General features: G+C 53.2%; 1 protein-coding gene across 1 annotated transcript; it reads left to right on the forward strand.

The window, feature by feature from the left end:
- The first annotated feature begins 10302 nt into the window (after positions 1–10302).
- PIRT (phosphoinositide interacting regulator of transient receptor potential channels) lies at positions 10303–10713 on the forward strand. Its single transcript, XM_065735592.1, has one exon. The coding sequence runs from the start codon at positions 10315–10317 to the stop codon at positions 10711–10713; it is 399 nt and encodes a 132-aa protein (XP_065591664.1). The 5' UTR covers positions 10303–10314.
- The last annotated feature ends 4565 nt before the right edge of the window (positions 10714–15278 follow it).

The following is a 15278-nucleotide window of genomic DNA, read 5'->3' on the forward strand; positions in this document are numbered from 1 at the left end:
CAATGAAGCAATAAACCATGTATGCTTAAAAAAAGCGATTAAAAAGATAAATACATGAGGCACTTTAAAGAAGCCACGTCCTTCTGCAGCCCACTTAGCAGCTAGGAGCAAGCCATGGGTAAATATGTGCTAACATCCCTGCCTAATCGAAGTGGATAATTGTCTCATAAATTTGTTTTTATCCCTAATCCACGTACCAAGCGATTCCAAACAGAAACCATTCCGAACTTCAGTTTCCCTGTCTGGTTGCTGCACAGACAATGGTCACAGGACAGCAGAGTGAGAGAAGTCTTGGCCAGCAGGTGAGACCAGGTAAGCCTGCTGCCTTAGGGGCTGGGCAGGTGGGAGAACAAGGATTCCTAAAGGACAAGCCTATTTGAGAAGCTGCAGAAACACCACAGCACTGTTGCTGAAGTTTCTTTATTGCCAAAAGGCGGCTGTGTCCAACTCCATGCCATGGAGAGAGCTCTCCTCAGCTCTGGATGGAGCTGCATCTGCTGGAACAGGAGCAGAAAGCCCAAGTGAGCCCGTCCCTCTCCTCCCCTGCCCGCATCTGCCTCATCTCTCATGTGCTGATGATCCTCCAACTTCGACTCTCCTTGGTCACAGCCTCCCTGCGCTGAGCACCCACCAGCTCCTGCAGAGCTCCAGTTCCAGGGCTGAAACTGGTGCTGCTGGAATCTGCTACCATGTAGAGTTCACCAGTGGGAGGTGGGATGCTCAGCAAGAAGTCCCCAGCTCCCATTTCGGCCAAGTCTTCTCCTTTAGAAAAACAAATGATACACATTTGTAAGACACATTATTGATTAGACAGTAACAGCTCCCCAGGACTTCTTGCCAGGATTCAAGGTAAGAGCTGGAAGCTTGGAGGAGAGGAGAAAAAACATTTCTGGGCTTGGGGTATGTATTTTTCTTCTTCCCTTCCTTTTTTTTTTTTCTTTTCTATTTTTCTGCTATTGAAAACATTGTGATTTAACAAGTGCAGGCCTTGTTGAGCATAAATAAATAAATAACATGAAGAACTGGGACACGCTAAGCTCTGTGATTGCATAAATATTCAAGCTGCAAGAGAAATATAACATTTCAAAGGTGCAAACATAATTATGGAGTTGTTATCTATCCCCCATAGTAATTCAAACATGAAGAACATTTCTACATAGTCTGGTAAGGGACCCAGGTGCAAATCTGAGATGCTGAACCTGGAAAATGTGACATCCAGCCACATGGCAGATGGGGTCACGCTCACTCACACCATCTGGGGGAATGGCCCATGGTGGGCTGGGACTGGGGCAGGAGCCTGGACAGCTGGGTGCTGAGCACTCCCCTGAGCAACGCCAAGGATACTCAAGGTATGGACATCTCTCCATCCTGACCAAGTCCCTGCAGCCAGTTCAGGGGTGAAAACCTGAGCATATCTGAGCATCTCCACCATGCTCTGCCATGGAGAGCAGTGACTCCAGCAAGCTGGAGGTCTAAAGATGCTTCATGGCCATTGCTGGTGTTCAAATCTGTTCAACTCTAGTATTTTCCACTCTGCATCTGCATCAAAGCTGATCCTTATTAATGTGGAGCCCGGGGCTGGAGCTGCAGCAGGACACTGGCAGCAGGGAAAGCAGCAAGGAATTAGAGTCAAGCTCACCTTACTCTTCTGTAGGTTTCAGTGGCAAACAACACTGAATTAAGCACACATTTTCCATCTCTTCTTCTCCCTATGCACTTGTCCCTTTCTGGGACCCTCAGCACCAACCTCTGGTAAGCAAAGGCTGAAGCTGCTGTCAACTCAGTGTGAGACTCTCCACCACTTCTGCTGGTGCTGTGGGTGAGGAGCAGAAACCCCACAGTGCCGGTTCTCCTGGTCTCCATGGGGCAAGTGCAGTGTTTCTTATGGAAAAATGGCCCTTTATTACCATGAAACCAAATCTTTAATTGACTGTGTGGCAAGGAAAACAATGCCTTCACCTTGCTGAGCACACAATTTGCAGCTGCTGTATGTGCCACTGATAGAGGCTGGGTCTCAGCTGCATCCCAGGGAAGGGAGGAAATGTGCAGCTGGATGCTGTCATGCTCAGGGCTAACTGATCACCCCCTCTTGGGCCACACAAGCTCCATTTGCCATGAGACAAACACCTGGGACAGGGATGCTGTGTCCTAGGACACATGGGGAAGTGATGCTCGCCTAATAAGATTCTCAGCCTGCAAAGCAGAGCCCTATAGAAGTGATCCCTGTCTGCAACACCACAGGTCCTGACAGCAGTACTACCAGGGAGTGGGGAAGAGGGTCTGAAAAAGTCTTTTCAGGAGGGCAGATTCTCCTGCCGGAGTCCTGTACTGAACACAGCACTCCTGAGATGCTGATTTTGAATTCAATTGCTTCTGCACTCAGATGTAATCACAGCATCCTGGTAGGGTAACAGCACCATCTACTGCTGCAGAGCCCAGAAAAGCTTTCTTCTTGGCCTGGCCATACCCCATAACAGCTCTTCATCCTTGTGCTGCATGGGGGACAGTGACCTCCCATCAAGGGCAGAGGTATGGGTAGAGGATCCACCCCAGGTGGAACTGAGTACAAAGGACATTCAAGAGCAGACTCTTCCTCCTTTCCCCTTTCCTTTCCTTTCCTTTCCTTTCCTTTCCTTTCCTTTCCTTTCCTTTCCTTTCCTTTCCTTTCCTTTCCTTTCCTTTCCTTTCCTTTCCTTTCCTTTCCTTTCCTTTCCTTCCTTCCCTTCCCTTCCCTTCCCTTCCCTTCCCTTCCCTTCCCTTCCCTTCCCTTCCCTTCCCTTCCCTTCCCTTCCCTTCCCTTCCCTTCCCTTCCCTTCCCTTCCCTTCCCTTCCCTTCCCTTCCCTTCCCTTCCCTTCCCTTCCCTTCCCTTCCCTTCCCTTCCCTTCCCTTCCCTTCCCTTCCCTTCCCTTCCCTTCCCTTCCCTTCCCTTCCCTTCCCTTCCCTTCCCTTCCCTTCCCTTCCCTTCCCTTCCCTTCCCTTCCCTTCCCCTCCCCACCCCTCCCTTCCCTTCCCTTCCCTTCCCTTCCCTTCCCTTCCCTTCCCTTCCCTTCCCCTCCCCACCCCTCCCTTCCCTTCCCTTCCCTTCCCTTCCCTTCCCTTCCCTTCCCTTCCCTTCCCCTCCCCTCCCCTCCCCTCCCCTCCCCTCCCCTCCCCTCCCCTCCCCTCCCCTCCCCTCCCCTCCCCTCCCCACCCCTCCCTTCCCTTCCCTTCCCTTCCCCTCCCCTCCCCTCCCCTCCCCTCCCCTCCCCTCCCCTCCCCCCCCCTCCCCTCCCCTCCCCTCCCTTCCCCTCCCCTCCCCTCCCCTCCCCTTCCCCTCCCCTCCCCTCCCCTCCCTTCCCCTCCCCTCCCTTCCCCTCCCCTCCCCTCCTCTTCCCCTCCCCTCCCCTTCCCCTCCCTTCCCCTCCCCTCCCCTCCCCTTCCCCTCCCTTCCCCTCCCCTCCCCTCCCCTTCCCCTCCCCTCCCCTCCCCTCCCCTCCCCTCCCCTCCCCTCCCCTCCCCTCCCCTCCCCTCCCCACCAGCACTCAACAGCTAGAAGATGAAAATCAAACCATGAATTGGAAGGGGCAGTCCCCATGCAGCAAAGCAGAGCTGCCTGGTCAGGTTATGTAAGGGCCTTTGAGCCACCATATCCACAGCCACCTCTGAGACACAGGAGATACGGCTGTGTGTCCATAACAGCACCAGTGCTAGATATCTCCTGCCAGACCTATCTTATATCCTATCCCATCCCATCCCATCCCATCCCATCCCATCCCATCCCATCCCATCCCATCCCATCCCATCCTATCCTATCCTGTCCTATCCTATCCTATCCACCATTGTGGATATGCACTCCAACCCTGAGCAATGCAGGTGATCATAAGCACCTCTGAAGTTACCTCAGCTTTTTGGGAGTGTCTGAACTTGTGGCTGCACAGGTTGTGTCCATCCCAGCCAGGAGCAGGTCAGTGGGGTCACTTGACAGCCCTGACCCATGCAGTCATTCATTTGGGATACGATGGCTGAGGGGCATGGGGAACTGTCCTGGCCAGGAGTTGAGTTGGGGCTCATGCTTTATTTGCTGTCCCTGTGTGGTTTGGTGGCCATATCTCATCACCCAAAGGCACTGACAGTTGAATGAAACCATCATTCCCCTTTCGCCAAGAAGTCAGAGAAAGCAAAGCACCCAAGGTGACACCACCCCACAGGGCTACCCACAGGGAACCACATCACCCCATGTCCCGATTTTGGCTGGGATGGAGTTAATTTTCTTCACAGTGCCTGGCATGATGCTGTGTTATAAAGAGGAGAAAAACGATGTTGATAACTCAGCGCTGTTTGAACTGTTGCTGAGCAGTGCTTACACTACGCCAAGGACTTTCCAGCTTCTCGTGCTGCCCACGCATGAACCTGGGGAGCTGCAGATGCACGAAGAGCTGGGATGGGGCGAAACCAGGGCAGCTGACCTAAACTGTCCAAACTGGTGTTGCATACCGTGTGATGCCACGTAGGGGTGGGCAGGAGGGAGCTGCTGCTGCTGCTCAGGGGCTGGCTGGTATTGGTCACTGTGGTGCGCTGGGCGTAGCTCGTTTTGAATCTATATATGTATATATTCATACACATGCGTATATATAAATATGTTTACTGTTACTTCCCCTTCCAGCTGGCTGTGTGCTGCCGGCCACATGGTGGCAGCAGGCGTCCAGGGACGGAGCTGCGAGCAGCGGCCAGGTCAACCCGCTCCCAGCTCTGCTGCGGATGACACCTGGGGTCTTTTCTGGGGTCCCACCCCCGGCTGATTTGCTCCCCTAGCATCTTCATGAAGAACAAGGCAGCGAGGGTTCTCTCTTCACTCACAGATTTCCCCGTGAGATGGTCCCCAGCACACAGACATAGCTGGGGGGGACATAGCTTCAGTGTCTTGGCAAAACTGCCCTAACAAAAAGGGGCCACGTGTTCCGAATGAACTACTAAACGTGGCACATGTTCTAAAAGTACTTCTGATTGTGACCCTGCCCGGAGCCTGGTACCGTGCCCCTGCCCTCTCTGTCACCACGGGTCCCTGGGGCAGGATGAAGGTGCCAGGGGTCCTGCGAGGAGCATGGGGTCAGTGTGGGGGGGCTGAAATGAAATGGAGCATGTGATGGGGGAGGGCTGAAACCCAAGGCTGGATCTCTGGTCAGAATGGGGCTGGTGCAAGAGCAGAGTGGGGAATTACTCTCAGCAGAGGTGCTAACATGGAGCTTTCCCACCAGTTTGTTTTTTTGTTTGTTTATTCCTAACTGGTTCTTTAAGGCAAATAGACAAATAATTTACTCTCTAGGATCTAGACTAGAAAATCCAAGTCCCTCTCAGTTCTAGAGAACATTTTCAACACCTAACACTCCCAAAGTACCTGGCTCCTCTGGCTGCTGACTCACAGATTAAAGGGCAATGGAGACATCTCATTCCCCAGAGCTTGGCCCTTGTGCTCAGCTAAAACACACACCTCCCATCAAGAGATGTGGACAGTCCTGACAGACCACGGACAAGGATGCTGAACCCATCTCACTTCTGCCCCATCTGTGAGCCCACTGACCCTTGCTGATGAGGTCCAAACCCAGCCCGTATCTGGCCAAAGGTCTGCGCAGAGCCAAGCTGAGGAACTTCACTTTGACAAACACTCCCTGATCTTCCTGCCTGAGCTTGCCATGCTCTACTGTGCTGCATCCACCCACATCCACGGTTCCTCTGAGTTTTCTCCTCTTCTTCCAGCCCTATACACTGCCTTGGGATGCTCTGCACCCATCCCACAACTCACACAAGGTCTATCAATCCCCATGAAACCTCCATGACCCATCCCACCCTACTCCCTGGCTGTGTCCCTGGTGCACCAAACCAACAAAGAGCCCATAGGGATGGTCACAGCCCCATCAATGCTGCAGCCACTCCTGACCACCAGCAATGCCCATGTCAGGCTGGATCCCTTCGCTGCAGCAGGTGGATTCACACTGATGTAAGGTTTTGAAGTATGGCTGTAGATTCATCTCCCATCCCCCTCCTTGTAATGAGCTCAGGATGTTAATTAATAGCTAACTGCTAATGTCTTTCATCCATCAAATATCTCAGCAAGGAGCCTCCAAGTGTTTAGCAGACACTGGCTACCATCCCCTGACTGGAAGCACAGCAACCACAACCCAGAGTGGCTACAGGGACTTGCTGATGTTCAAAGCCTGGGGCATCCCCAGCATCCCCAGCCCTGCTCCAGCAACCGACCCACCCTTCTCCCTCTGCCACTGGACTGCCTCCAAGCTGCGGCCTCTCAGCAAACCCTTCAGGCAAGCTGCCTAGAAGTCATTCTTTCAAGAGCCCAAGGCAGGGAAACAAAGAGTTAACCAATATCCTGATGGGCTGGTGAGCTCATCAGAGCTGGGATATGCTCCACAGTTCATTAGACTCAACAGAGCCCAGTAGACAACATCCGGAGGGCTGCAGGGCTGAAGGTGAGCCTGGGTGAGAAGAGCTGGGTGCTCTGCTGCAGCCGGACCGCCTGTCCCACCGCCAGCGCTGGGCAGCCATCCTCTGCCCTCCCCATGTAAGTAGGATGGATTTCCATGGGTTTGGTTCCGGGGTGTTGGATGCAGCACAGTAAAGGTGGGGGTCATCCTTTTGCTGAGCCCCAGAAAGCTTTTTGCTCATCAAGGCCCTGAGCACATCGGTGGGGCCAGCCGAAGTCTGGGCGATGCCGAGAAGCTGCTCCCAAGGGATGCAGGAGGTTGGGCCTGACCCAGCTCTGCCACACCAGCAAATGGACACTGGCTCCGGCTTGGTTTACATCCAGGATGCGGTGGGGCTCAGAGGAGGTGTGGTCCCCTGCCACCTCGCCTCGCTTCCCCAGCCCTGGTCTTAGAACAGAGCCAGCCTGCCCACAGGGCCAGCACCAGCCATGGTGGGGTGTGGGGAGGGTAGGAGGGAGGTCAGGGCTGTAGGGTGCTTTGTGCTGACACAACTCCATCTTCTCCCAGTGCAGAGCCTGCTGAGCCCAGCGGGATCTGTCCCTCTCTGTTCTGACCCACGGCGATGGCACCCTGAGCTCCTGCTGCTTCTTCTGTGCGTCGGGGGATGCTCTGTGCAGCCAGACAGGAACAGAGATCAGCGCGGTGAGTTGGCGCTCGGTCCCCTCCGGTCCTCTGCCTGACCCCCACCTGTCCCCTCCGCTGAGAGCTCCCCAACCCCCCTGGCTACAAGTGTCTCACAGTGCTCTCCATCCATCCTCATTTTGGGAGGGCCCCTGGCATATCTGCTCAGTGGTACACACCTCACTCTGATTAAATTTGAACCTGATTGATAGATACTGAATTAAATTTGGCTTAGGCATGGCATCTCAACAAGTTTCTACTATGAGCATGCATGTGCCTGTCCACGCAGCCTCGTTCCTCAGTCACCCCACCGTCCCCCATGGGCTCTCTGGAGCATCTGCTCCCTTGTCCCAGCAAACATGGTCCCATGATTGTCCCTTGGGGGGTCCTGTGTGGAGGGCACAGCCAAGAGTCTGACTGAGGCAGCCTAGGGCATCAGGAAAAGCCATGTCCCAAAAATGTCCTTATCTGGGCTGGGAATGCTCTGATGTTCCTGTGGATATAAGAGGAATAAGAGTGTGTAAAAAACTCCTGAAGAATCAGAGCAGAGAAGATGGGCAGGCTGGGGACTTGGGGGACTAGATCCAGCCTTAGCATGGCCTGGGGTAGGAGCAGGGTCTTCCGAGGGGCTCAGTCCGTATCAGAAGGTTGGTTGTGGCACCCCAGGTTCTGTCTGTTCATATGCTGGTCTCAGACCCTGAGATGTCACAGAGGATTTTTGGCCTCGGTGGCTGCAGACAGCAGAGAGCTGCTCCTGTATGAACACAGAGACAGGCAGGAGAATTAAATCACTTGTAACTGAATTTATTGGCACTGGGGTCCTCAACAAATAGGATCCTAAAACATCACCGTGCAAAGCAATGGGAGAACGAAAGGGGAGAAACAGCATCACTCAAGGCTCCTTCTATTGAGGACAGAGAAAGATCCTGGTATGAGCAGTGCCTGCAGGACCTGGGGCAGCAGCAGCCAGCCATGATAGCTGAGATGTGCTCTGGAGGCATTTGCAAGCCAGCAAATGGTCATCTGCAGATGCTCTCCTTACAACAATAATTATTCAGAATGTGGGAGAAACCTGATAGCATTATCCTGCTGGGCTGCTCAGTACGAGCATCGTGTATCTTCCAATGTGAGCACATCTGGGATGAATTAGGGATGGAGTATGGGCAGAGCAGGAGATGAAATCCAATTATCTCTCACAAGAGCTGCAGATACACGCAGAGCTTGCAACCAAACTCCTGGCCACGTGTGGGGAGTGAAACCCTTCCTGAGCTACCAGAAGGGAACTACACAGAGCCTCATGCAAAAGCACAGACAGGAATAAAGAGCAGAATATCTAAATGAAAATAATAATAAAATAATAATAATAATAATAATTTAAAAGTGCTGCGAAGTGCTATCAGCATCTGAGAACTGTGGTGAGAGGAACGGTTATGCCAGAAAATAAAAGGGGAAAAAAAGTACAGTCTAGTGCAAATGCAAGCCTGGAAGGAAGGGCAAGGTTTCTGCAGGAGCCCAACGTTGTATCTCTGCAAAGTGGAGGGGAGGGTGCTCTGCTGAGCTGAGCATGCCAATGGCAGGCAGGGGAGCAGCATCGGCAAGCAGGGGGCTGGGCAGGGTGCTGGGGCTGCAGACAGGGACTTGGGCAGCACATCAGGGCTTAAGGCAAGCTTCCAATCACAAAGCTGAATTAAAATTGTACAGTGGCTTGAATATAAAAACTCTGCACAATGGATGCTAGGAGGAGAGAAAGACAAGAAATGCCGTGATTATGGAGGATGAAATCTCAGGAAGAGACTCACCAGTGGCCTTAGCAGATCAGGATGGCAAGATAACAGTCCCCTACCCTGCCCCATCTCCTGGTTTGACAGAGCAGGGGAGAGCTGCAGATGGGAGGGATGAAAGCACTGAGCTCAGCTTTCATTTTTTGTTTGTTGGTCCAACTTTTGAAAACCTGAAATGGCACAAAATATGTCAGTGCCAGCAGGTCTGCATTTCTGCAATGGGGCTTGAGTGTTTTGGTAGTGGGTGTATGCAGAAAAATTGCATCAGAATAAATCACAAACCTGGGCAAGGGTCGTGGGTGAAAGGAAAAAGAGAGGTGTCAGGCAGATCCTGTCCTCTGGCACCCTGGGGTGGGCACAGGGCCCCAGCACAACCCAGCTGGGGATTCCCAGTATGGCCCAAGTAGGGATCATTAGAACCACACCTCTGGAGCAGCCTTGTAGCTCCATGTGGCTGCACTGATGTACTGCCAGCCTTGGCATCTAGCAGGAGCAGCAGGAAATGGGCTGGAGGCACCCGGCTCCGGGTTCATCTCTGCACCTCAACAGAGCCCAAGTGGGATACAAACCTGCAAATGCAGTCTGATAGCACCCGTGGTTCGTGTCTTCCTGGGAGCAAGCTCTCAGCCTGCGGTGCTGGAGTGTTTTGGCAGGGTTTTGGATGAGCTGCTCTGGATCAGCATCAGGCTCCCAGCCTGCGTGGTGCTCAGATAGAGCTGAGCTCAGCAGGCCCATCCCTGCAGCACGCTGGACCCTGTGGGCACTCCTCTCCAGCTCCACGTCCTGCTCCAATGAAATTGTGGTTAACATAATGCACAGCATTTCCCATTTATCATAATGATTTCCCCGTGCTAAAGTCATGCTGTTTCTGGGAAAATGCATTTCCTCCGTGAGTAGCTGAAAATCTAATGCAGGGCCAGGGCCCCCGAGAAAGCCACAGGGCTGACCCCAGTACTGCAAAGCAGAGTGTTTGGCATGAGCTGAGATTCCTCCTGCAGCCCCCCCAGCCCCACGCCTGCCATGGGCTGGCTGCTCCCCCCCAGCTCAGGCTGCCCAGGAGCCACACATGGCCTGGGGCACCTCCAGAGATGGGACACCCACAGCTCTGGGCAGCAGTGCCTCTGGGTAAAGAAGCTCTAAGGACATGACCTGCCCTGGGGCAGGGGTGGGCAGTGGGACTCCCACAGCACCCTCAGCCTCCCTCTCTTCAGGATTTGGTCATATTCATAAATGTGCTGCTCAAATAGGTGTGATGCTCTTCTCTCCCTGAAGCAAGGCACGGAGCTTTTATTAGCCAATTTATTTGGCCAATTTTTAACTTGGCCAAGGGCATACACTCACTGATGACTAGATGGACAGTCCATCCTCCAGCACCAGTCCTGCTCTGCTCTTTCTCTTTTGTCCACCCTAGGTCCCCTCCTCAGATCCCATCACCATGGAAAACCCACCGCCGAGCCCTAATGGGAGTGAGAAGTCCCCCCAGTCCAAGGAGCTGCTGACCAGCAACACTGCCAGCACTCTGTGCATCAGCTCCCGCAGCGAGTCTGTCTGGACCAGTGCCTCCAGGAGCAAGTGGGACATCTATCACAAGCCCATCATTGTCATGTCTGTTGGAGCAGCCATCTTCCTCTTTGGGACAGTCATCACCAGCCTGTCGTTCCTCCAAATCAAGAACACAAATGTGTACAAAATGTGCGGCCCTGCTTTCCTGTCCTTGGGACTGATGCTCCTTGTCTGTGGCCTCGTCTGGATCCCCATCATCCGCAAGAAGCAGAAGCAGAGACAGAAGTCACAGTTCCTGCAGAGCCTCAAGTCCTTCTTCTTCAACCGCTGAGCGCCCCCCTAAGAAGGCTCCCACCCCACTCCCCACATTAGCCATAAAAAAAAGCATTCTCCTGTACTCTACTAGAGAAATTTATCCCAGTTCCTTCCCTATAAGATGGAATATGCTGTACCGGTTCCCAGTGTGCAAGTGAACTTTGTATTTTGCCCAGGGAACCCCAGAAAAAAGAGCAGGACTTGGTGGTGAGCCCAGTGCCCCACATCACCCCACCGTGCAATGGCCAACCCAACGCATTCTGTGCAGTGACACACCCAACGTGTGTTGTGTAATGGCCAACCCAACACATGAAGGGGAATGCAGAGCTCCTGGCAGCCTCTGTCAGCAGCTTTTGCAGGGCATGGCAGTGGAGAGGAGTCAGCCCACCACGGTGTGGGCAAAGCTGCAGTGAGCACTGTACTTCACATCTGGAAAATGGGAGGCCCAAAGAGTTATCCCCAGTGTTACAGAGAGGGGCAGCAGGACAGCATTGTCCCAGATCCCTTTGCAGCAGAGGCCACCAGGATGGGCAACACACATCACCAAGGCTCGGGAAGATCAGACATGGTCAGGAATCCCCCAGCACGGATCTGCTATGGCAGCTGGGCAGTATGGTTGGGAGCTGGAGCTCTCTCCATGCTCAGGCTGCAGCACTCACACAATTCCACTTGAAATGAAAATCCCCAGTCTGAACATCCACTCTCCGACTGAACAGCAAAACCTGGGTTAATATAACAGGGTCCATAACGTGCTGCCCCTGACACTGAGTGGGACTCTGATTCTTCAGATCCAGCTCACCTCCCACAGCATCCTGCCTGGGAAGACCTCAGCCCAGTGATCTGCAGCTCAGGGCCTGGAGCCCCATGCAGGTGAGGACCCAGCACCAGGGTTGGGACCTCCATTCAGCATTCCCACCCCATGGATCGCCCCCTTAAAGCTGTGGGACATTCCTGGGAATGAAGTTTGAGGAAGACAAGTTGGCAAAGGGGTACAGCAGCTCTGCAACACCCTGCACCGCATGAGGACAGAAGGCATCAGTACAGAACAACTTTCTTTTGGTTTGGGTGCCACATCCCTCAGGAGCTGCCACTGCAAACGTGCTGGGAGCTTGGATAACACCAAGAGACCCACTGAATTGGGAGAGTTTGGCCTGCAGATATGGCCCAAAGCACCCACAGCCCAAAGCCTTATGATGGCTGGGACACTCCCCTTGGGATGGGGGTAAGATTGGCAGTGCTGTGTGATGGGGAGCAGCAGAGGCAGCTTCTGGCTGAGATGCACATGCTTGAGGAACACGTCCTGCTGGCTTGGCCATGCCCAGAGTTGTGTTTCTGTGCAGTGCACACTTGTCCCCAGCTGGTGCCAGCTGGTGAATGCGGTGTTGGACGTGCGTGGTCTGGCAGCAGATCCAGCAGACCTCCTCCTGGTCCTCAGCCATTCATCCCTCTGAGCAGTGCTCTGCTGTTATTTTTGGTGCTGGCTCTGCACCAGGCAGGTTCTCTATTGATTTGGCTACGATGGGCACAGGCTCACCCCAAGCTCCTGCCCAAGGATGAGCTGCAGCCAGAAAAGCAGGTGAGCAGCAGGGCTGGCAAGGAAGAAATCACAGAGCAGCACAAGGGATGGGGACACAAGGCGGGGTCCTGTTCTGCACATTTTGCAACCAAGGAGATAGATGGTGAAGTGTCAGTGGCCAAGAAGTCACTGAGAGCAGAAATGTAACTGAATTCCATGCTGGTTATTTATAACAACATTTGACTTAATTAAAGCAGAAATATCCCAAAGGTTTTACCTTGGTGTGCTGGTGCTTCGTGCATCAGGAGGGGAGCTGACCATCCCTTGGGTGTGACAGAACACAGAGCAGGAGGGCTGGAGCCATGGTTGGGCTGGGGCTCTGCGCTGGGGTCTGCCCAGGGGCTCCTCAGGTCTGAAGGGGTGTGCAGGTGGCTCAGGAAGGAGGCAGCAGGGGATGGAGCCTGCACAGATGAGGATTAGGGCAATAGAGCCCTAATAGGTCAGCAGAGCTTGGGTCTGGTTGTCTGAGCTGTAGGGCTCAGATGGGTAAAGGGAGAAATAGTAATTGAAGGGAGAGCTGGATTAGCAGGTTGAAGCTGAAGGTGGAGACAGAAGTCCAGCAGCAGAATGGGAGCACTCCACTTTGCTGTATGAGAGATCAACGCCTGATTGCTACCTGGAGGCTGGGGGAGATCTGCACTTATGTGTGCAGTGCAAATTGGTCCTGTCACTGGGATGATGCTGTTCACAAGGACTTCACTGGGAGATGACTGTTTCCTGAAGAAACTGTGATCAAGAGACTCAGTCAGCGTGAGCCAGAGCTGTGGGTGCGTGCTTTTGTGTCCTGTGGAGCAGTTTGTGTTCTCCCTGCCCTTGGAAAGCAACCTGGTTCGTGCTACAAAGCTTTTCCCCTCTTCTGCTCTTCTCCTCTCACCTCCTGTGCAGAATTAGCCAGTGTCACTGATGCTGGGCAAAGACCTCGGAGGTTTTGTCTGGGTTTGGCTCCAGCCCAGTCAGTACCTGCCTTCTTAGTGGAAGGAATTATTTTATTAGAAGGTGCTTTCATTTCCTTTGCTATAAAGCTGAGCACAGGTATGGGAAGAACAAATGTTTGCAGAGGTGAAGACGACTCAGAAAGTCCCTGCTGGATGCAGACAGAAAAGCCAGGGTCAGCCCCCTGAGGCTGGTAGAAGTGGGAAGTGGGGTGAGACACGAGAGCTTGGGTCTGCAGCTGCTCTCAGTGTGGGTTCAGGTCTGAGCCAGCTCTCTCCTGCTGAACCCGCCACAGGGCCTTGCCTTTGGGATAAGCAGCCTCTCTGTGCCCATGTTTTAAGGATTTGTCTCCCGACACCGCAGTTAAATAAATATTGACTGACACCTGCTAGACCAAGATTTTGTCAGAGTGCCTCCATTCACCTGCTCGTGTTCCAGCTGCGCCCAGCTAATGTGTAAGTGGGGGATGCATGCTCATTGCTCCCTTTGGAGAACTGGTTCTCTCTTGCTGCATAGTTCTGCAAACCTGTTTGGGGGCAGCTCCGCTAACATCGTCCTTTCAGCTGCAGCAGAACTGGGCTAGAAAAAGACAGAAGAGGTAGGCAGTGCTCTCTGCTTGATTTCATTTATTTGTTTTTCAGTATCTCGGGGAATGAAATGCAGCTGTCTGCAGTTTTCTGAGCTGATAATTGGAGGTGAATGAACTTCGGGAAACCTCTGGGTCCCTTCCCAGCCTGGGGGAGTGATTTTATTGAGTGTGTCACATTTCCGTGAGTGCTATCACAGGCAAATCACTGCTCTCACGTGCTGCTTGGTGTAGCTCAGCACCACAGAGCTGCACCCAGACAAGAACACTTCCCACAGAGTAAACCCGAGCTGGGCTGCTGGCATCCCCCAAAGTGCAATCCAACATCAAACCTGGGGGAAAACAGAGCTGCCAATGCCAGCTTGGTTTCTTGCTCTCATTTCCATGCCCTAAGCAAGGAACACAGCCCAAAAATCTCTCGGTCTGGCCTGATGGGATCGAGGTGGCACAGCCTTCTGCACTGTGGGGCTGGACAGGCCAGAGCTGACTCCAGCTCCCTGCATTAGTCCCACCTACACCTGAGCTGTTTGCTTTGGAGGATACGATGCTGGTGTCCCATGAGGATGATGTCTGTGGGCATCAGACACTGGAGAGAGTCAGGCTAGATGGAGCAGAAAGGTCTTGGTGCATTAACAGGGGTTTCCTGAAGACGGTGGAAACTGCTTAATGGAATATGGAAAGGGAACAGAAGAAAAAGACCTTGGAAGAATATAAATGAATAGATTGATAAATAGGAAAATGAGATGGGAATGTATCTGTGGGAAAGGAAGGAAGACAGCAAAAATCCCAATCTTCAGAAAGTAACAAGGCTCAGTTTCATCAGTAAAACTGTGATTAGGGCATCTCCAGTATCACCAGCACTAATCCTCCAGCAACTTCATCTAAAAGCAGGGGAACAAAGGAGCACAGAGCAGCAAACCTTCTCTGTCTATCTCCACCATCACTGTAGTCCACTGAAGGAAGACCACAGAACAGGGATTCCTGAAAGGGGTGGCCAGCTGTGAGCAGCTGTACCCCAGCCCACTGCTGACAAGTCCTGGGCTGCCAAAGAGCAGCTCCACTCCGAGGCCTTGGAAGAGCTGAAAGCATAAATAAGAGATCAGTTATTCATTTGCGTATTCAAAAGCTTTCATTGTTCTGAGATGGGGGAGGAAGATATTTTCTGCCTACAGAGCAGTGCTTTCGGGATGGAGCAGCTGACACAGTTGTTAGCGTGGTGTAACCATTACAGCCTGGGGAATGGAGGAGAGGTTGATGGGGACGTGCTCTGTGATGCACACTGGGGTGTGCAGCAAACACTGGAGTGATGTGTAGTGCCCAACTCCAGCCAACACCCTTGCCCAGTGCCACCCTCCCCAGTGCCAGCCTCGCATTTGCCCCGAGGTAGTGCAGCTCAGCATGCAGTGACCACGGCAGGTGGTTGTCAGCCCACAGAGGCCATCCCCAGCCAAGGGCTCCCAGGGGCCTCCATCACCCCCAGACTGTA

This window comes from Cyrtonyx montezumae, unplaced genomic scaffold, assembly GCF_038088225.1.
Source record: "Cyrtonyx montezumae isolate F1298 unplaced genomic scaffold, pur_monq_1.0 scaffold_19, whole genome shotgun sequence".
Classification (NCBI taxonomy): Eukaryota; Metazoa; Chordata; class Aves; order Galliformes; family Odontophoridae; genus Cyrtonyx; species Cyrtonyx montezumae.

Bases quoted from the DNA above. Each gene is read 5' to 3' on its own strand.
- PIRT (XM_065735592.1), top strand. From the start codon at position 10,315: ATGGAAAACCCACCGCCGAGCCCTAATGGGAGTGAGAAGTCCCCCCAG.